The 22117-nt window shown below is 45.1% G+C and overlaps 1 protein-coding gene across 4 annotated transcripts; it reads left to right on the forward strand.

The window, feature by feature from the left end:
* The first annotated feature begins 269 nt into the window (after positions 1 to 269).
* PACSIN3 (protein kinase C and casein kinase substrate in neurons 3) lies at positions 270 to 20764 on the forward strand. 4 transcript variants are annotated; one of them, XM_085224692.1, is made up of 12 exons: positions 270 to 427; positions 11469 to 11540; positions 12968 to 13068; positions 13422 to 13578; positions 14239 to 14474; positions 14840 to 14995; positions 15452 to 15627; positions 16816 to 16936; positions 17507 to 17643; positions 18244 to 18309; positions 18819 to 18979; positions 20452 to 20764. In XM_085224692.1, the coding sequence occupies exons 3-12, from the start codon at positions 13015 to 13017 to the stop codon at positions 20565 to 20567; spliced, it is 1380 nt and encodes a 459-aa protein (XP_085080818.1). In that variant the 5' UTR covers positions 270 to 427; positions 11469 to 11540; positions 12968 to 13014; the 3' UTR covers positions 20568 to 20764. The 4 variants fall into 4 exon arrangements, with proteins under 4 accessions (XP_085080818.1, XP_085080819.1, XP_085080820.1 ...); XM_085224693.1 differs by having other exon boundaries at positions 17507 to 17637; XM_085224694.1 differs by lacking the exon at positions 18244 to 18309.
* The last annotated feature ends 1353 nt before the right edge of the window (positions 20765 to 22117 follow it).

The following is a 22117-nucleotide window of genomic DNA, read 5'->3' on the forward strand; positions in this document are numbered from 1 at the left end:
ATCGGGGCTCAGGGAACCTCCGGCCTCCACACAGAGCCGCCTCCCACCCCCTCAGGCGCCCGCCATGACGGGGGCACTCGGCCCAGCACCTCCCGCCTCCTACGAGCGAGGCTCCGTCCCCTCCCGGCTGTCCCGCACGGCTCCCGGTCACCCAGCTCCCGGCACCGAGGGAGTACCCGCGGCGCTGCCCCCACCTGCCCGGGCAGGGCCCGTTAGTTGGATCGGGAGAGGGCGGAGCAGAGGGAGCCTCTTCGGCGCTGCCCCGCCGCCAGCGGGCTGCCCCTAGCGCCGGGCCCGCCCCGCCGGCAGCCCGCTGGGGGCGGGGCGGGAGCCCCCGCGTCCCGCGGCTGAAATAGGGGAGGACCCGTCCCGCTCGGCCCAGGTGCCTGCTGACCGCCGGGCCGTGCCGTACTGTGCTGCCGGCGAGGTAAGCGAGGTGTCCTCCGCCCGGCCGGCTTTGGGCCGGCTCTCTGCGGAGCGCCGGACTCTTGGCGGCGGCAGCAAGGGAAAAGTTTCCTCGTGGAGAGGAGGCGGCTGCGTGAGGCGCTGCCTCCAGGCGCGGCGAGGCTCGGCGGGCTGCCGTGAGGCTGGGGGAGGCTCTCGGCAGAGCCCCGCGCGGCCCGGCCGCCGATCTGACCTTTATCGGGTGCCCGGCAGCTCGCACCGCTGGGGGTTCGGCGGGCCGCCCCGCTCCCCGCCCGCCTCTCTCCGCAGGCGACGCCTCCGCTCCGCGGCGGGGACAGGGGCCCCTTTGTGTCGGCTACGCCGTGGGCCGCTTCCCACTCTGAAACTGGAGCCGCGGGCTCCGGCGGCGTTGTGGCTGAGGGGCAGAGCGGCTTCCCCGGGGGAAGGGGCCTCGCTGGGGCCCGGGCGCGGGGGGCTCTCGTCGTCTCCTTGCGGTGAGCCCGCCGGGGAGGAACGGGCTGTCCTCTCCTTCCCCGTCCGGCGGGAGGCTGCGGACTCGGTGTCACGGCGGGCAGAGCCGGGCGGTGCTGGGGAGGTTACCGTGTCCTGCCTGCCCTGGGCAGGAGAAAGCTGATAAACACGAAGGTATTAGTGGGCCTGAATAGCCAGCGCTCGGTCTGTGATTTGTTGCTGCTCGCGGGAGGAGGGATCTGCCATCTCTACAAGACCATCAATAAGTGAAGTTAGCGTGGCCCAAATGCATTAACCAGTTTCACAACTTTCTGTGCCAACTATGTGTTCTTTGCTTGCCTCAGTTCTAAAAGCTTTGCGTCTTCCCCAGGTGGGGTGGTGAGGAGGAGGTCAGCTGGCCACCTCTGGACACGTGCTGTGGCCTCTTCATTCATGTGTAAGCTCCATTCCCAGTGGGTGCTCCCAATTTTTAGCAATGAGACAAGAGCCTCTTCCTTTCAGCTTCACTGCCAATCTAATTTGCACGAAGGAATTTCTGATACTATGGTAATTGATTGTGATGCAAAGTCCTAGCAGAGCCTCCCGCTCCACCCTGGAATTCAGATGTCACTGAGAAGTGGTTGAGCCCTACGACAACTGAAATGTTTCTCGTTTCTTGGTGCGTAATGGGAGCAGAATGCACCTCTGTAGTGTGTGGGCTAAAATGACAGGGTTCAGCTGCTCTTCACTCCAGGTGAGCTGCTTTCTGGGTGGAGTCAAAATGGAGCTTCTCCCCGTGCATTACGTAACTGAGCACATTCCTTTTTTGGGCAGGATTCACCTTTCCATGAGGTTTACACTGTACTCTGCAAGGCAATCTGTTCTTTGACAGAGTTTTGTGTTAATTATAGTGCCTTGTGAGAAGTCTCCTAAAATATTTGCTAGATGGTACTTCCAGTTGCAGCTCTGAACAGAATGGCTGTGAGCTGGACTACTTGTTTCCTGCCTTCTCTAGCTGTGCCCACTGTATTGGATTGTTTTATTGGCTCTTTCTGGTTTTCTTTTGTGGTTGTTTTTTTTTTCCTTTTTCAAGTGTCTGAGCTTCTATGGCTTGCTTGCACTTGTTCCACAAATACTGTCTCACTTCTCAGGCTGTGACATGTGGTAATGTCACTGTCAGTCAGGTACAGCTGCTGCCTGGAGCTCCACTATCGGGCTTCAACAAGTGAATAAGGGTCTGATGGGGCTGGGCTGGGCTGACATGCTGCAGGTCCTTGGCAAACTGTGTGCATAACCAGGTCATAAGAGCCTGAAAATCTTGAGGGCCCAGACTGAGTTTTCACCAGGACAGTGACTGATGCATTTTAGTCATTCTGGGTTGTGGATTATATGAGAACTAGCTTGAAACTTCTGCTCTTACCATGGAGGAGCACAAGCTTCAAAAAAAAAAAAAAAAAAAAAAAAAAAAAAAAAAAAAAAATTCTAGAAACAAATTCCAAGGTACAGTCAGGTATATTTGTAATGTGATTACTGTTCCTTGGAGATAACTACAAAACCGAGAACAGATTGGGCACAACATGAGGGCATGATGAACTTCTGTTAGAAGCTCTTACTGTGTTTCAGGGTGGCATATACTGTATTTGCATTATTCTGGCCATCTCGAGGGCTTGAACCATTTGGTTCATGTGATGGCTGCCATCCAGGGATTGAACTGGGGACCTCAAAAGCTAAAAGTATCTGCCTACAGCCTGAGTGGAAAAAACTATGCTCTTGATTAGAGAGCAATAATAAACTGCCTCTATTTTTTTCCATCAGCTGATCAGCAATATGTGAATTTAGGCTGCTCATGAGAGTTCACGGGGAAATGCCTAAACAATAGCAGAGCTGTTCAAGCCCTTTGAGGGGCTCTTATCTTCCTAGAACAGACTTTTTGATCAGGCAAGCTATTTTATCACCACTTATTTAGCACGATGGGTGTAGATGGTGCTGTATAACAGGGAGCTGTGTCAGAGAGATTAAATAGAAAAAACTTCAGTGGATGAGAGAAAATGTGACTAGTATACCTGGAGTTTTTCACAGAGAATTTGAGCTTTAGCTCTTTGAAAAGTAGCAGAAGAGCTCTGCGTCCTTTAGGGCAGTTCAGAAGCTGTTCAGGTGGCAATTTTTTGCCTGCTACCTTGTGGCATAGTGATCACTAAGTTTAATTAACATCCAAATACTTTCTGGCCGTGGGGGCAGAAGCTTTTCCAGCAGACAGTGTAAAGTCAGTGCAGAGAGTCTGGTGTGACCCCTGCTGTAATCATCCTGCTTTGTTTTGGTGACTGGTACAATAGCTTCATGTTCCTCCAAGCTGAAATGTGGGTACTGCTGTGAGGCAATACGTGTGACTGCTATCCTAATCACATTTCAGCGTCAGTAGTTGCTCCTGTCAGAATGGCACAATGAGAAAGAGCCTTTCAGACTTGTGATAGTTGGAATTTGTTTGTTAAATCTAGTGGTTGTCACCAAGCATTGCAGAGTACAGAAGGGGTATGTGGGAGATCTGTCTAGTAGTGCGGGCCTGTATCCAGAGGCATTAGGCTTGTGAGGATTTCACATTCTCCTGTACTACAGTTGTTCATCATGACCTGTCAGACAAATTTTCTAGGCTAAGAGAGTTAGAATTGCTGCAGACAACAAAACTGTCAGCAACTCTTCAGCTCTGTCCATGCTATGAGTGTGCCCAAGCTGTGTCTCGTCTGTGTTCAGGAAGGTATGGTACTTGCCTCTTGGCTATTGGGAACATGGTCAACTTTTTCAGTCACCTATAAATGATTATCTGTGGGCATTAACTTCCTCCTCTCCCTCAGTATCCTTGCTGCTGAGACAAGCCTCTCTTGCATTTGCTGAGCAGAGCAAATAGACTTGATGCCTGGTTCTGACAAGGACAAGAAACTTTCATTGAGGACTGAGAGAAGATGAGTATATTTCACTTCTTGAATGATTGTAAATACTTTTCAGTTTCTTGGTGTTTTTCAGTCAGCCCTTTCTTGTACCAGCACTGCTTACCCCACTGCCTGGTAACATCTGTGAAATCTGGATGTTGACTCCTGCAGGCTTCTACCCCAGCACAAACAACAATCAAAAAAAAAAAACTAGGTTTTTGAGCTGTGGGATAGGAGCTGCTTCTGGAAGCCACGAGGGGGAGATTGCTCTGTTTGTGCTCTGATTTTTTTTATTTTTATTTTTTTTTAACATTCCTGGTGTGCTTTCCTCACATGTCAGTTTCAGTTTGAGGATCGGAAACTGAAATCTATATGATTCTGTGTGTGCTGTGGAAGCAAATGACATTCCAGTGATGCTCAGCAATTGGAATCTGTTCTGTAATATATGCACATTGCACTGACTGTCACATTCTTTTGTATTCTTGTGGGATTTTGTTGATAACACCTGAAATATGAAAGATATTTATAGACTTGTTCTTCAAGTTGATATCTAAAAACTTATTTGAAAAGGGCTGAAGAGACTGAAAACAAACACCAGATTCTGTGCAGTTAATATGAAAGTAGACAAAAGTTACAGCAAGGATCTCCAGGGAGAATGGGCAAAGTACAGATATTCACATTGCAGGCCAGTTCTTAATGGCTGTCCTTTTTCAGCCTTGTTTTCAATGCATATCTCTAGAGAATATGTCATAGATACAGTTATCTTTGGGAATGGACTATGAAGTGATTGAATCTGCTATAAGCTTCTAGGACCTGGAGTTGCTTGGAAGGGAATCTAATGAATATTCTCTCTACTTCCCCAAAGCAAATAATGTTTTCTTTTTCCTCCAACATGCTTCTTACCCCCCCCAAAAAAACTCCGCAAAGTAACCCTATGTAACTACATGCCAATAGTCTTGCCACTTCATATGGTACTGCAGCCTGCTTTACTCTTATGTTGTATATATGAGTCTTGCCTTACAGTTACATGTTTATGTTGCTTAGGCTTTCCTGTGAGGAAGAAATTAAGTAAACCTAGCTCTATTGGCAAAACGTGAGCAAAGAGCCTTGCTATCAGCAAAGTGGAGGAACTGCCCACAGCATAAACTAGAAAAAAATGAATATGATGCTTTACCTCTTCCTCTAACATAAGAGATATACTAGTACTGAATCTTACCTTATTCCCACTTGCTGTTCAAAAAGCTGCTAGTATTCTTTTCTGTAGAGCCTGTTTGGGACTGAGCAGGGAATTGAATGAACTTAGAAATATCTTGATGATTATTCAGGTTCTTGCCTGCATTATATGAATATTTGGAACAGAAACATTCATCAAAGCAATAAAGCTGGCTAAGGGACTAGAGAAGATATGTTGAAGAACTGGGGGTTTTTAACCTAGAGAACAAAAGGCTGAAGAAAGACCTCATCACTCTACAACTACTTGAGAGGAGGCTGCAGTGAGGAGGGTATCAGTCACTCTTCTCAGGTAACGTGATATGATGTGAGGAGACAGCCTCAAGTTGAGCTGGCAAGATTTAAGTTGGATGTTGGGGAAAACTACTTTGTGAATATCAGGTGATCAGCTATTGGAATGGCCTGCTCGGGGAAGGGGTGAAAACGATGTCCCTGGAGATATTTAAGAGATGTGGTGCTTGGGGACATGTTTTAGTGGTCAACATGGAAGTGTTAGGTTGATGGTTGCACTTAGTGATCTCAAGAGTCTTTCTTCCAACCTAAATGATTTTACAATTCTTTCTAATAGATAGTTTCAGTAAACTAGCTTTTATCAAGGAAACCCAATACCTTCTTGATACAACCAGAGATGAAGAAATGCTGTATTTGGAAGTCATTGGGCATGTGATTGCTATATACTTTATCAAAATGGCAAGATGCTTGCCAACTTCATCTCCCGTTCCCCCTTCTAAGAGACAAGCAGAACTCTAAGTTTTATAAAGTGAAGCCAAGAATTTACTTTATATACAGAGGTATGTAGAACTGCAGCTGTGCTTAAAAAAAAAAAGTGCTACTTTCAAATGGAAGGAAGGAGGAGACACAGTTGTTTGGAGATTATGGTGTACTATGCAGTCCTGAAGCAAGGCACCACTGAAAGCTTAGTACTAGATTGGAGCAACTGGCTTCTTCTGAAGGTTGCTTGATTGCAAATGACTGCTACCTTAAGACTTCTTAATACATTCAAGTGAACTTGATCCTTGCTCTGGGGTTACAAGGTGACTCAATCACAGGAGGAAAATGCTCTATTGACATGGAGTAGCCACGGTTTTGTTTAGTTGGGAAAAGACACTATTACCCTAGTATTTCCCCTGTTTTTTACTCTGCATTGGATGAGGATGGGGTTTGAATCATTGTTTTTCACATAAAGTTCTAAACAAAAAACAACTGTACTTAAAGCCTGAATGGAAATGGAGAACTGCCTCAGCCTGCTGTTGTGATCAGAGATACCTTAAGTTACAGGCAACTGTTCTACAGGATGGACTATTGATCTTGTCTAGAGTGCAGAAAAAATGTAATCAGGTGAAAGTAGATTAAGTATTGGGAAAAACTGTTCGAATTTAGTGCAGATTGAGACTGTTGAGAAGAGATATAGCTTTTACTGTAATTTAGTAAGAAATAGCTTATTTACAACAGTTAAGCAGAAGAGAATAGCAACAAAAGTGAGTTGCTGATGCACGAATTTGCTGGGAAGCTTCGCATCTATTTGCAGAGACTGATGCAACAGGATAGGAAGTAGGCAGTGTGAAAGCAAGCAGCTGAAGAGGCTTGGACAGTGGGACAGTTGAGCTTGAAGGCACTCTGTCTGCATGGGTTAACACCTTGCTCTGACAGTGCCTTCTCTGGCTCTGTGAGAACTGGGAAGCAGGCAAGCTGATTGTGTGAAACAGGTCCTCTGTTCACTAAGCTAAGAAATCAGGCTACTGTAGCGCAGTTTCTGGTAGCTCTTTATCAGTCTTTCCTCTGCTCTTATTTGAAGCTGCCTGTTAAATATAGCTGCAGCACGCATGTCAAGATTATTCCAGCAACTGTTGTAAACATACAGCAATTATAAGCAAACTTTCTCATAGGAAGAACAACTTTGAGGAAAAAATAGCATGGACCTTGATAGCCCAACACGCTTTTTTTTTTAAATTAATATTATCTCATACTGTTATGTTAACCAGGACAGATCTGTGCTCCTTTAATATTAGAGATCTCCTACATCCTATGGAAGTAGAAAAGGAAATTTTTCTTGGTGGAGTGGTTTCTGCCTGGTACAGCTATGTTGGTTAGGAATCTTAACTTTTAGATCAGCAATGATGTGCTGGTAGAAGCTTGTCCTGTAGCATTGGCCTCTGAGAACTGAACAAGGAGTAGCTAATGGATATGGAAGGTACTTTGTTCTGTCTGAACATGTAAAAAATAAGAGTTAAAAAAAAAAAAAAAGGGGGGGGAGGAAGAGTATCTTATATAGCAGGGTATCTATTTACAGGATATTAGCTTGGCATAAATTTGGAGGAGACCAATATAAAGAAGGTTAAACCAGACAGTGCAGTGAAACATTGTGCAGACTTAAAGGAATCATCCTCCTTTAAGAGGATGAGGATCTTGTCTGTATTTTAATACTTCCATATAGCCAAGGAGAACTTTGCTAATGGTCAGCTACACAATCTCTAGAGAATTATTGTTTTGGAGACAGGCTTCTGTTAACAGGCTTGCACATAGCTGAAGTGACCTTTGTGTGCAGTTACTGTTCTGCCTGATGACTCTCTGACCTCTCCCTGCCTGGAGAGATCATCTGCAGTCTTTCTCAAAACTGCATTAGGCAGTCCTGGTAGGCGTCGGTCCTTAGGGAGTGGCTGGGAAATGCTGGTTTGTTTTCTCTTTACCAGCCAGGTGACCCCACCAAGGGCGATCGCAGCAGTAGGGTAAGTATCTCCAAGGGATGTTTTGCTGCGTGGAAGTTATCTTAGGTATGTGGGCTTCTTGGAGGATCTATATTAGTTGGCAGTCTCTAGCTGTACAGATGAACTGGCCCCTCTTCAGAGAGGTGAACACGCCTGTAATTATCAGTGTTCCTGTGTTACACCACTGGAGAGCACCTTGTTGGATATAGCTCTAAATCAGTGACTGTAACTGTTGGGTGCCTACCTGTGGGGATGGGGAGGCTGGAAAGGAAATGCTGTCCCATACCATTTCATTCTTTCCATCAGGACCTTCCTAGCAATGCCGTTCATTGTGCTGATGGAGTCATGTAGTTCCTCCTGGCTTCAGCCTTTTAGTTCCTTTCTGAAAACCAGTTAACAGAAAATGAAAGGTTTTTGTGCCTGCTGCTCTATGAAGGAGGTGGTGGTGTCAGTACTTCTGTGTATTTGGATTGTTGAGATTGAAGTGTTTATTGGCAACCTATACTGGAAGTGCCCTGGAGAGAAAATGAAACCTTTACCACTGCCTGCATACAGGAAAGGTGACTCTTTGGGAATCAAATACATGAGTTGCTGCTGCTTTGTGGTGTTATTGTTTTCTCAAGGGAGAAATTAGTTATTAACAGCCTGTTCCTAATTAAAACTAGGTGTTAAAGCTAAGCTAAGCAACGCATAGAAATTGGTCCATAATGAAAATCTCCTTCTGCCAAAGCCCTGGCTACTGGATAAATAGAATTCAAACTTGTTTCTGTCTGCCTGAATCCAGTGCTTAAGTTTGTACTCAGGAAAAGGGGAAAGAGTCGGGCAGAAGGCCTTGCCTGGCAAATGAACAAACTCTGTTCCTGCGGACAAATTCCTGCAGGGCTGCACGCACCAGCCCTGTGAGCATTTGTAGGGCCCAGAGGCTGCTCCTTGGCAAACTTAACAATTGCTTACATACAGGGAGTCAGTCTCAGGAGGCAGTCAAGCAGTGCACAGAAGTGATGCTGTGGGCATTGGAGCCTGGAAATACTGGAGTGTGGTTTAGAGGGAACAAGATTTTTGTGGTTTACCTGCCTTAGGGAAAAGTTTCTGAAGTTGAGAAGAGTAATTACTATCCAGTCTAGGCACTATAATTGTGGAACAAGACCCTATTGTATTAGTGTTGTTGTGTAAACTTGAAACAAAAACAAGTAGTGCCTTCCCAGATGAATGCACTTGAAAGCAGAGTTTTAGTGTGACACCTTGGTCTGAGGGTGGGGAATTACCATCTGGGATCTGTGACTGACTGTAGCAGGGTGAGATCAGCACAGTTAAATGTGGAAACAGCTCTGCCATGACAAGTGGCATTTCTCTCAGTGGAGCTCAGCACCAGTGAATCAGTCATGAGCCATTCTGCCTTCCTGCAGCTGAAGATTAAGAGCCACTTTTGGATAACTTACTGTGCTGTTCCTAAATGAAAGTAGGTCTTTAGGGAAGTAGGAGAGTATCTTTTTTCTTTTTTTTTTTTTTTTTTTAGCATTGTTAGCAGCAAAGGCTGCAGCTCTGCATAAGCATCATTTATATCATCTATTTTGTCTGTGTGACATTGCTGTTTGTAGCAGTGCCAGTGATGCCCTCATGTGTAACTCTGCAGAGGTGCAAAGTGACTAGAGAAGAGGTCACTCTCCTTCAGAAAGCTTGTCTTGCAGGAGCTGCATTGAGGTCTCCAACCATTTATCTGTGAGATGTAAACAAGGAAAGCAGGAGGGGAAGGATAAACATTCCTCTAGCTGTGCAAATTTGTTGTTAGCCTCTTCTCAGCATAGGTGGCAGTGGCGTCAGAATGTCTCGGTGCCGATCCACACGTAACTCCAGCTATACTGCTTGTCCTGTGCAGGCTGTGTTAGCATTTCTGAATTACATGGTGGCTTCTGCTACGTTGGGCTGTGCATACGGTAGTACTGTCATCTCTATACCTTGCTATAAAACAAGCCGCAGGCCTTGGCACGCGTAATGCTTCTCTATTTGTTTTTCCTGGCAAACTCAATTTTTCCCTGGTTTTGGGCTCTTGGCAGCACACAACACATATGTTTCAGGAATAACGAGGCATGAGGGGGTGGAGTGGCAATCTATTTGCTCTTCTTGGGCTGAGGGTGACAGCAGCAGCTGTTCTTCAGCTTCTCTGTGCACTACTAAGTACCTTCACTGTGTCTGCATGCAGATCCAATTTGATCTGCTGACTGACATGGGCTCATGGGCTATGTAAAGTCCAGAAGCCTGGCAGAAACGGGTCCTCATTTTTTGACCTTTTTCCATCTTTCAGGACTGTTTTTTTTTTCTTTTCCCTAGGCTTCTATAAAGTCTACATAACCGTTTTTTAAATGTGTATTCTACTGAGTGCTATTTGAGACATGGAGACTGACCTGCAGAAATATTTTACTGCTTTTTTTTTTCCTAATTCTGCCACCTAGCTACTGTGGTGGTTCCAAGTTGAGCCTTAAGCTGTGGGATGCTTTGCTACATGATATTGTTGATGCTGAAAACTCATATGAGATTGGAGAAGTTGGTGGAAGAGAAATGCACCGAGTGTTTCTAAATTCATGGGTGCCACGTCCAGCTCAGGAAGCTCCTGTCAACAAATGGTTAGAGGCTTGGAAAATATGCATGGAGGCATCATGTATGCTTGCTCTGTTCTCAGAGCAGGGGAAAATACCTGCTTTTGGCCACTGTCTGTGAAGGATATAGGGCAACAAGAACACTCAGTCTCGTTCAGCACTGCTACTATTATGTTTCAGAACTTGCTAATCACAGGCATAGTAAACCCAGTTACCTGGGCTTGTAACTTGGATGAAATAAGGGAGCATGGCTCACATTTAATGTGGAAACGGTAGAAGAAATTTAATTTCTCACAATTTCTTTAGTTCATTCCCAACTTCTTTAATTTTGTTTCCAACTTGAACGTGAAAATAGCAGAAAAAATGGATTCGAGTTCCTCCATTCTTATTGACTATCTATCAAACAAGCACACACTGACACAAGTTTTCCACATTTAACTCTGAATTCTAGGACTGTATAGTCAGCCTGAACTGGAAACAAGAGATGGAAGGCATGTTTGTGATTCACTGCTTCCTGATAAAGAAGTGGGGATGGGGGAGAGTGGGAGGGAAGGAGGGAAAAAGTGATACAACATTCATGAGTTGTAACTAATTGATCCCTCTCCATGAGGAGAAAGCAAGCTTGTTTTTAATTGTAAAGTTAAAGAGTCCTTTGTTTCACAGATAAATGCCCTTCATCTTTACTAAACATGGTCTGGAGAAGGTATACGTCTGTCCTTCCCCTTCTCCTGAAATTTGCTAAGCCTAAACGTGGAGGCAATGGGTTTCCCAAACCAGACGGTGTGCAGTGAGAAGGGGGTCAGGCCCCACATACCGTGCCCAGGGAGTGTGCTTATTTTAGGCCCTTCTTGCCTTGGGCAGTTCCCTTTGCTCAGCTGTTGTGATGCTACCTTTCCCGCACAGTGCTGTCATCCCGCCCCAGTGTTTCTATTTTAACTTCCTCTGGGGCTAGATCTTGTGACACAGCGATCTGGCATCTCTCCTACGTGTTGGAACGTGGCATCTTAGGAGGCACAGTGGCTGCAGCTGCTATATCAGAGGGTGCCCCTCCTAGTAGCTGGCAGAAGGGGGACACCCTTATGTCTATACTGGGATTGGGATGTGTCAGAACAGGCAGCGAAGCAGTGCTTTCTAACTGTGCCCATCTGTGTCCTCTCCAGTCTGTTTTACAGAATTCGAGCTCAGGACGTAGTTGCCAGCTTCCTGCTGCTCCCCTGTCATCTCGTTTTCAGGTATGTAGCTACTGGGGACTAATGTGGAGTTGCATGCCCTGGAAACCAGTAAGATGGCTTTGCAGCCCTCTGAGGGATGGTGGGGAGAGGGAAGATGGGAACAGGTGGTGGCATGGGTGAAGTTGTTCTGCAGGCTTCAAAGTTCATGCATTTGAGCACCACATCCTATTTAACAACTTGCTTCTGTGACTGACATTCATCACTTCAACCTTCTGGAGCAGCACTGATATACTTCCTACTGTCAGTAAGATGAGACTGCAAATAAAGTCAGGCTGTTGCCAGAAGAAATGGAAGAAATTCCTGCAGTCTTTGTTGGGACACTTCATGATGTGGCTCATGCTATAGTGGGCATACTGGAAAGGACTTTAAAGATGTGGGCGATGCGGACTCTCGATGTGATTTTTCTTCATCTTTGCTGTGTACTCTGTGGGCTGGCAGAATGACCAGATACCTCTCTGGGGTGTGAAGAAAGCTTTTTATAACTAGGAATGTGCAAGAGGAGAAGCGGCAGCAAAGGACATCTATGGTAGATTAACCCAAGCTTGTCTAGAATGGAGCGGGTTTATATATGAGTGTCAACACTTGAGTCTCTTTGCATTATTCTTTGTTCTTGCCTAAGATTATCCCAGAAGCTTTCTCAAGGTATTTGGTGTTGCACCCTGACAGGAGCAGAATGGCAGTGCAGGGGAAAAAGAGACAACAGAATGAGAATCACTTTTCAACTCCTTGCCTGGATTTTGACCCTAGTGCAGTGGTGGGCTGTGCCAGCTTTACAGAGAGATTCCTAGGGAAGTGGCATGGCTGAGTAACTGGCATGCATGCTGCAGTGCCTTCCCCTGACTGGATTTGCTTCAGCATATTTCTGTAGTTTTACTCGAGCGCAACTGAGCCAATGGGCAATTTGTAGGGCTCCTCCCCATTCAAGACATGCCTGACTGCCCAGCATCACTATTTCCAGTCAGCTGTAGTCCTGAATCTCATACTGGGATGCTGGAGTCATCTCTTATGACAGAAGACTTTAAAATGGTTCTAGCTACCTCTATTTCTGTAGCTTTTGCTACCATTCTGTGAGCCTTGGTGAAGAAAAGAATCTCTTCAGAGGTGACTGCTGCTGAGAAATGTTGGATTCACCAGCATTTCTGGGATTCCTATAGCTGAGGTTTAGCAAGATGGTCTTCTGCAACATTCTTTCCAAATGTGCTCCTGGACTGCCAAGGAGGCTGTTCCTCTGCAGGGAGGGAAACAGCAGGCAGGTTCAATCTTGGGCATTTCTACCATATACAGCCATCTACTGCTGGAGGTGCAGTGATGGCAGTGTTTGTCTGCAGGACATTAAGTGAGATTTCTCTAGCTAAGTCACGGAGAACTGTGGTCTCTGCGAAGGTTCAGACAGTGCCATATTAAATTTTTTTTCCTTCTCTCCTCAGCTTAACTAAAATCTGCAAAAATTCTCTGCTGCAAGAAAACAAGTGTGATGTCATCAGAAGATGATGCTGGTGGGGAGGCTCCTGAAGGTAGTTTCTGGGAGGTAAGGAAAGATAACTGGGGTGTGAGGGAGGTAGGAATGTCATCTTACCTTCCATCTGCGGAATTAAGGGTTTGAGTTTCATGTTTATGAGTGACTTGTTGCTCTTAGGGAGTGGAAGGGAGGAACTGTAGGGAGGTTCTTGTACAGGTGATACTGATCTGAGCAGTGAGAGGTAAGCAGAGCATCCTTCCACTGATCTGCCTATCTGAGATCAGAGTGCCAGAGGCAGGTCTGAGCCAAGTTACTGCTTTCAAGAGAGTGGTGCTCCCTTTCACTGTGATGCTTGGCCTGCTGCTGTCTGTTCTGAAGGAGTATGAACATCAGTACAGTACAAATGTTTTGTGAAATTTCAGGCTGGAAACTACAGGCGGACAGTGAAGCGGGTGGATGATGGCTACCGGCTCTGCAATGACTTAATCTCCTGCTTCCAGGAGCGAGCCAAAATAGAGAAGAACTATGCCCAGCAGCTAACAGAGTGGTCCCGAAAGTGGAGGACCAATGTGGAGAAAGGTAAATCTGGCAGGTTGAGCTGGGAACAGGATGTAGTAATTGCACTCTGTTCCTGGAGTGGTCTGTCTTGCTGAGTTGAGGCTGTGGGACAGGCTTCCCACCTACAGGAAGGGAGGCAAATTCTTTGACTATCTTTTTTTTTTTTTTTTTTTCCTACCCTATCCTTTAATTCACTTTAAGAAGCCTTCTTTCTCAATGCTGTTAGATATTTTGGTTACTTAATCTAGTAAGTCCTTAACCAGTCCAAGCCTTAAATCAAGCTGGAGGTCTCCCATTTTAAAAATAGCTCAGCGTCACCTATCTTTCTCCTCCAGTGAAAGAGTAACAACAATACTGTGCTTCAGTGGCACAAACTGAAGCTCAGGCCAGATGTGAAGAAAACTTCATACGGAAGCACTCCCTTGGCAGGCACTGCCTGAGGTGGTGAAGGCTGCTCAAAAGAAGTGCCTCTATCAGGCAGCTGTGACAGCCAGCTAGACAGCTGCTTTTGGGAACTGTATGGAGACCAAGTCTATGCTGACTTGTGATGTAGAGTTATGGAAGTGACCCCAAAGAGATGCATGTAGGAGAAAAGGAATGTTTCTTGTGTTGTCTTTTTTTTTTTTTTTTCTTTGTGTCTATGGGCAGGAGGCATAAGTGTGTCTCTGCTTGTTCTTGCAGGTCCACAGTATGGCACTCTGGAGAAGGCCTGGCATGCATTTTTGACAGCTGCAGACAAACTAAGTGAAATTCACTTAGTTGTCAGGAACCACCTGGCTGGTGAAGATTCAGATAAGATCAAGGCCTGGCAGAAGGAAGCTTACCACAAGCAAATAATTGGGGGCTTCAAGGAAACAAAGGAGGCAGAGGATGGGTTCCGCAAGGCTCAGAAGCCCTGGGTGAAGAAGATGAAAGATGTGAGCAAAGTGTGAATGGGGAAAAAGGGATGAGGGTGGTCCAGGTGGTGCTCACAGAGAATGCCAGGGGAAGGATACCTAGCTGGTGTCTTGGTCTTGTAGCTTCCTTCCTTTGGATAAAGGCTTTGGTAACAGGCTTGGTTTTCTTCCATGGCAAATTAGCACTAAAATAAATCTTTTGGAGGTACCTGTTTCCTTTAGAGCATGGTTGGCTAAATACCAAATTAGCATTTCTGTTGGGTTGTCCTGAAACAATTGCCACTGACTGAAATGAAATATTACTGTGTTCTCTCTGACAAATGGAGGATCTCTGTGGTCATAATAATATGTGGTCATAATTTTCTCTGCATCACTCCATCACTCAGGTGGAGACTTCTAAGAAAAGCTATCATGCAGCCCGGAAGGAGGAGAAAACAGCCCACACAAGGGAGAATCATGCCAAGGCAGACTCGTCTGTATCTCAGGAGCAGCTGCGCAAGTTGCAGGAGCGTGTTGAGAAGTGTACTCAGGAGGCTGAGAAGGTGAGTGTGTTTAGTAGACATGGGTCACAAGAATAATGTTCTCAAGGAGAAAGCACTGGTTGTATTATCACTTAGTGATGCTGTTCCTGATGAAGGCTTGCAGGTGGTGATACCTCACTGTTTTAAGATTTTCAGTGAGTTAGACTGAGATATCAGCACCTAAGACTGAGCAAGAGATTGATATCTTTGCTTTTGGGTAAAATCTCACTAATAAATACATCAAGAAGAAAAAAATAGAGCATTTGGTGCAGCATCCACTCAGTGCAGAGTTGAAGATTTGGCTACCCAAAGTGAGTTGCTTGCCTGCCCGTAAGAGTCAAAGTGTGGAAGATCCCTCTGTGGAAGAGGACAGTAAGGAAGGAGGAACTTGTAAGGGTGCTTGGGAGGTGGTGGGTCACAGGCTTGACTTCCAGGCAATGTTTTAAACTACAGCTCTTTCCTCCTGCGTTGATACAGTGCAAGGATCAATATGAGAAGATGCTAGAAGAGCTGAATCGCTACAACCCCCGCTATATGGAGGACATGGAGCAAGTATTTGAGGGCTGTCAGGAAGCAGAGCGCAAGCGATTGTGCTTCTTCAAGGAGATGTTTCTGAATTTGCACCAGCATCTCAACCTCTCCACCAGTGAAAGGTACCAGCCCTTGCACAGGAGGGAGGTCTGCTAGACTGTGCTGCCCTTGGCACTGACAAGGGGAGCTAATTCTAGTGTCTGAGGAAGGAAGTTGCATCGAGCAGGTCTTGCTGATTCTCTGTCAATCTCATCAGAGAACTGGCATTTGGTCTCTTCAGACTGACCAGTACATGTTCCCCAGGCAGGATTCTTAATGTCTCTGAACCCTTCTCATACTGTCCTGTATGTGCTTTTACGCTATGCATGTTGCTCCAAAAGTAATGCCTTCTATTATTTCCATAGAAACTACATCTGATACAATAAAACTATTTGATAGAGCAAATTCTCAGCTACAAAATATTGTTTTTCAGCATAGTCATCACCATTAGCTCTGCATTTTTTGCTAGCAATGAACAATCCATGCTTGTTTTAAAAATAAATAAAAATAAAAATGTGCCACTGGAAGTGACTTGCTGTCGCCACTGCTGAGATGTGCTGCCTACTACCTCACTGTGCTCATATCCACTGTTTGGTCTCCATAAATGTTCAGCAAGTGTTGATGAGTGTCAGTGGGTGCCACTTTTTTCAACATGGTGTTCACTTTTTGTTCATGTGCACTTCCAGGTCAGATGCTGTTTTGTCAGACTGGCCCTCTGCTATCATCTGTCTCACAGCAACAAAATATAATGGAATACTGGCAGGAAGATTCAACCTCTACTACTGTGCCACCAATACCTACCTCTGGTATTGTAGGTTAACACAATAAAACAGGAGGAATTACTTTTGGAGCAGCCTTCATATGAGAAGCCTCCATGTTGCTACCTGTAATCAAAATTGGAGGACTGAGACTGTTACTTTCTACTACTTCAGCAAGCAATGCCCATCCTGCCTAGAGAAGAGATATTTTGTCGTATAAAATGTGCCATGCTCTTTAAATGCCCATTTGTCAGTTCTCAGCATAGCTCATCAAATGTTAGCAACTGCCACACCAAACAGCTTGTCCTGCTTGCTACACTCTTCTGTAAAGCTTGCTCTTTTTCCCTAGAGAGGAACATAGGAACATAAAACAATAGAGCTATTACTCTAGCAACCTTAACTTTGTAGGATTTAATAAGCTGTGTACCTGTTCATGAAGTTAAGGTCCTCTTTCCTAACTGGGCTTTGGGGAACTACTAAGGGACTAATGCCTCTGTCTATTCTTGGCCATAGCTTTCAAGCACTGTACCGAGATCTCTATCAAGTTATCATGGCTGCAGACAACCAGGAGGACCTGAAGTGGTGGCGTAACACTCATGGACCAGGCATGGCCATGAATTGGCCTCAATTCGAGGTGACACAGCATTCACAAGTGTATTATTACTATTTCTTACCATCTGTTTTTCTGAAATTGGTGGATTGCTAGTTCTGTATTGCAGAGACATGCATCAGGCTGGGTCTCTTTCCTTTCCCCTTCAAGTCTGAGAGTTGGCATTTGGTCCCTTTAGGCTAACCTGTGCTAGTGTCTCTGATCTTTAAGTGAGACTTCTTGATCAGAGGCTCAGGTTACCGGGCTTTTCAGAAACTTTGGCTTTTTGCAATCTTTTTGCATAAGAGGATATTTACAACCCTGCTAAACTGCAACTACTCCAGCTTATCTGGCTGCAAGAGCAAGGAAGATGAGATGGTGCTCAGGACCTTGGAATAAGCTCCTATTGTAACCTGTCCTACAAACCCTCTTGTTGCAGCTTGGAATTCAATAGGAGTGGGCTTGATATGGCTGCAAGGCCAGTTAACTGATCAGCCACAGACAAAGCATAACCTGGTATTCTTCACTTGTTTCCTTCCTGTATTGGTCAGAAAATATGCCTAGAGCTTTTTTATCTTAATGGTTTGTTAGTATTATTGCTCTTTCCTTGAACAGGAATGGTCCCTTGAAACACAGCGGCCAATCACCAAGAAGGAAAAGAGTGGTAAGGTGGCTGATGATGTCACACTGACCAGCATTTTGCCTACACGGGATGGTGTTGTTTCACAGACTCCTCTGCAGACAAGGCAAGGGTAAGGGCTGAATTCTGGGATGCCTCAGGTTGGGGAAAAATACAGTCCTGCCCAGGATCATTGTTGAATAGGTGTGACCTCTAACTTCTTACCTTTGGGCAAGGCCCCACAGGACAAGAAATACAAGACAATGTAGAAAAGGAGGTTTTCAAGGAGCTCTTCTTGGTCTATAGTGTATACAGTGTATACTGTCTCAGTCTCATTAGGTGCTTGCCTTAAGGTACTTCTAGTGATGAGATCTGGGCTTATTCCTGCTTGTCCTAGGCAGGGTAAGGAAAGTTAGAAACTGGCAGCTTTGTAAGTTAGCTGTACTGTTTCTTAAATGCAGGCATATTTGTGGTTTTGGTTTGTTTGTTTGTTTTGCCTAATATGATGCTGAATACTGCCTGACAAGTCTGGGTATAGCTGCCCTCTCTTGCCAGGAAGCAATCAGGATAGGGAGAGGCTGAACAGAGCACTGTCCTACTGTGCTGCTAGCGTCCTGGCCTTCAAAGGTGAACTCTGGCACAAGTGAACTGGGCAGAAAAGAATGGGAATATAAAGGTGTTTCAACGCCATTTCAGTCTAATGGATTCAGGGGCCCTATTTGCCCACCTACAGGTCTTTCTATCAAGAGGAGCAGAACAGCCTCTTCTATGACAGCCTGAGGGCACCCACATTTGTGAAGTTAGTATGGAATATAGCCTCCTCAAGGTTTCTGGGTTCCAGGTGCCTGTCCTCTGCTGCTTTTCCCCTTTGCTCTTGCTTCTGAGTTGGAAAATAACATTCCAGCCGCATCTGTTCAACATGGGAGACATGGCTTTTCCTTCCCTGTCCTTTTCTTGGCTGGAATACCTCCAGATACAGCTGGGCTCTCCATTAGAACTGACCTTCCCTGAATGAGAGGGTCTGCTAGAGTAGGATGAAGACATGAAAAATGCATACATGGAAACACTGTGAGAATGAGTCTGCCTCCTAGCCCTCAGGATCCTATCATTGCTATGCTTTCAACCAAATCCAGTGTCTTCTGGTATCTCACTTCTTCTCTGTTCCCCTCTCTTGGCTACTGGGTCTTTTGCACTTGGTTCTATAGCATAGTAGTCTCTGAGAGGTTGGAATGGTATGTGGATTAAGGAGTAAGTGTGTGAGAGAAGTCTAACTACCATCGTATTTCCTCTCTGCTTCCACATATGCAGTGGAGGGAAGGAAGACATTTCGGAGTGGTCAGATGAGGACACTCCAAAGAAGTGCCTGGATGCCAACGGGCATGAGGAGGACATAAAGGTACCAGGTGTACGGGTACGAGCACTGTATGATTACACAGGACAGGAGGCAGATGAGCTGAGCTTTAAAGCAGGTACAGAAGCACTAATCTCTTACTAACCTTTTGCTGTCCTCACTTGGGCTGAGTGAATGATTGGAACGCTCCTTAAGAACTGGATGTTACCTTGAACTAATAATTATTGTATTTGTGGACTGGCCCATTGCCAACTAATGAGGCAGATGATACACTGGGCAGTTCAACCCTTTCAGATTAAGAGAGTGAGGCCCTATTAGAAGTTTGCTTGGGTCTTGCTTACAGTATAGGGAAAGCAGCAGATCCAGGTGGCAAAATAGATCCCTCTTGCCTTTTCTTTAATGTAAGGTCCTTTTGAATTAACTAAAGATGGATGTTTTGGGAACCTAGTTAAGTGACAAACTACTGAAGACAGTTCAGCTGGCAAAAAAATTATGCAAAGTGTTGATCAAAATGGTTTTCTTGCTTGGAGAGCCTAGCTCCCAGCTGAGGATTGAGAGGAGAATGCTGAAGCAAGTAGACTCCTTCCATTTCTCTTCCTTTACTTAAAATTTTGTTTGAATGTTCTATCTCCAAACCCAAGAGAACATCTGGATCTTGAGTGTCTCTAATCTTGCTTGTTTTGTCTTATGTGGCATCTCTGCTATACAACTCCAGAATAGCCCCTTTCTAAAAAGGTGCTGAATTCTTTCAGTAGCAGAGGTTTGTGTTCAAGGCTCCTCCACTATCTGTGCTGCTAGTAAACTAGCTACTAAACAAACTTTTTTTGCTATAAAATATCTTACAGTATGTGTGCTCTGGAACTTGACTCTTTGCTCTTTCTTTCCACCCAACAGATCTAATGGTTAAAAAGGCATGCCTTGTTATATCCATCTTCTGAATCTGCTCTGGCAAGCATGGACCAGTAGGGCTTAAGTTTAATAGCAGATGACTTTCTTTCCCAGCCTCTACCAGTGTGGGATATTCTTAATGATGCAGAAGACTTTCTGGCAGATGTATGGCTCTCCTACTGATGGAGAAAGGGTCCTTTCTGCCCTTCCCTGAAGTAGATATGGAGAGGTTAAAAGTCGTAGTCTTTCCTGGTCATAGTCTGAGAAAGAAGCTGATTGCATGCTTTTCTGGTCAAGCTAGATGGTCTATCACAGAATAGCCATTTTGGCCCCTACCAGCCAGAGCTTAGCAGCTTCTTAAATTTCTTTCCCATCTGCTACAGAGGAGCTGGTGAAAAAGAAAACCTGAGCCTTCTGCTCCCTTTAGCATCTAAGTACTTCTGGGGAAAGGAAACTGAGTAGAACTACTGGGAACAAAAAAAAACTTCCATTGAGGAATCCCCTGGGCCAAGGGGATGATACTGACAACAGCTAATGAAGAGGTCAATAACTGTGGACAAAATTAAACTGATGCTGAGTGTGATAAAGGGGAAAAGGTGTGGTGACTCAGGCCAACAGGTCTTTTCCCTCAGAGTTCACAAAAAAGCAAATGCCATGCTACCTTTTCCAAAGCTGCTTCCTAATAACTGTCTTTGCTTGTAGGTGAAGAACTAATGAAGATTAGTGAGGAAGATGAGCAGGGATGGTGCAAGGGCCGACTTCTCACTGGCCACGTTGGACTCTATCCTGCTAACTATGTTGAGAAGGTTGGCTCATGATTACAACTGCCCTGCCAGTGTCTCACATCCATACCAGCACCTACTGCAGAGGTCACTGGGTCACTGCTGGCTCCAGTCCACCTCTGCAATATATCCAACAACTTCTGGACTCTGAGGGCCTGTATTCCATGTAACTAATGCTTCATTTTAAATGCCTAGACCTGTAGGGATTTTCTAATAAATAAACAAGGATGAATGACTACTCTGACTGTGAGCACTACAGGAATATGGAAGTACAGAAGGGAACAGATCCTCTTGACTTGCACTCAGTGAAGGGAGATGCATGACACGTGCAACTCTTCAAAACAGGCAAAAGAGCTTCTTAGCTTCCATGCATGTGCATCCATAGGGAGGTGGGGGCTGCCCTGCCCGCAAGCTTCCTGTTCAAGGAACTCTGCATGAGTAGGGCTATAGAGAACTTCTATTCCTTTCTCTTTATTGCTCAGTTGAGCGGAACAGAATTCTGTTTATTCTCACATCTTTCAGAAATCTTCATCTGCAGGCTAGTTGACTCCTGTGGGTAAAGCAGCTGGCATAAGTGACAAAGCTTCAAAAACCTTTCCAGGGGAGATTCAGATTGAACAACAGGAAAAACTTTGAAAGACTGTTTAGGTGCAGGAACGAGCTGTTCAGGGAGATGGTAGAGTCATAATCACTGGAAACCTTCAAGAAATGTTTAGATGTTGTAGTGAGGTGCGTAGTTTAATGGAAAATAGTGGTGTCAGGTGGACCTTAGTCTTTTCCAACCTTGGTGATTCTATGATTCTAAGCCTGGATTTCCCCTCCTACTACTCTCCAATTTATTGGGATAACACCAGGAATGAATGATAGAGTACAGCTTAGGGACAGGAGAAAGGCTTCTGTCTTGTATGATCTGGCTGTTCATACTAACAAAGGTGTGAATGGAAGTGTCTGATAGCAGATTGGATGGCTTTTTTTCTGGCCTGCATCCGGTATGCTTGTGTCCAGTTAAGTGCCATTCAGCAAGGGAACACGTATTGAATCTTTGCCTTTGTCCTGCTTTCTGCTCTTGAAAGCATCTTGAGGCTGCTGGACCAGTGCAGTCCTGATCTTAATCTTGATCTTAATCGCTTATTCAAACGTAAGGATTTGCCTAAACATGAGGAACACGCCCATGACTGATGGGCATGTCCCATACACAGTCATCCCAAGGCCACAAGAAAATGCAAAAGGAAAAGCAAACATTCATGGTATAAAACTAGCCAGTTTTTAGCCTATGCACTTATTGTGTCACAGCAGTAGATTCTATCAGATGCAGTGTACTGCTTATTCTGAGTTGGCACACATGAAGATCATTTTTCAATTAGACTCAAAAACCTCAGTCAAGCTTCTGCCAACCATACAGGGACTAACAGCTGTAGGGCTGTTTGGAAAAGAGATGATACAGTCTGAAGTTGTAAGTGAACGTTTGGGATTAAATGACTGCAGAATTTTAGCAGCTAGCAAATCAAAACTGGTATTTGGCAAGCATGGACTGAAAAAGGAGTTGAGGATGGACAAATTTAAATGCTGGTGAAATTATAAAGTAT

The sequence above is a fragment of the Meleagris gallopavo genome, chromosome 5 (genome assembly GCF_905368555.1).
Source record: "Meleagris gallopavo chromosome 5, MGAL_WU_HG_1.1, whole genome shotgun sequence".
Classification (NCBI taxonomy): domain Eukaryota; kingdom Metazoa; phylum Chordata; class Aves; order Galliformes; family Phasianidae; genus Meleagris; species Meleagris gallopavo.

Bases quoted from the DNA above. Each gene is read 5' to 3' on its own strand.
- PACSIN3 (XM_085224692.1), top strand. From the start codon at position 13,015: ATGTCATCAGAAGATGATGCTGGTGGGGAGGCTCCTGAAGGTAGTTTC. The intron at 15,628-16,815 runs GTACCAGCCCTT...TCTTGGCCATAG, and splicing joins AACCTCTCCACCAGTGAAAG to CTTTCAAGCACTGTACCGAG. The intron at 18,310-18,818 runs GTTAGTATGGAA...CCACATATGCAG, and splicing joins AGGGCACCCACATTTGTGAA to TGGAGGGAAGGAAGACATTT.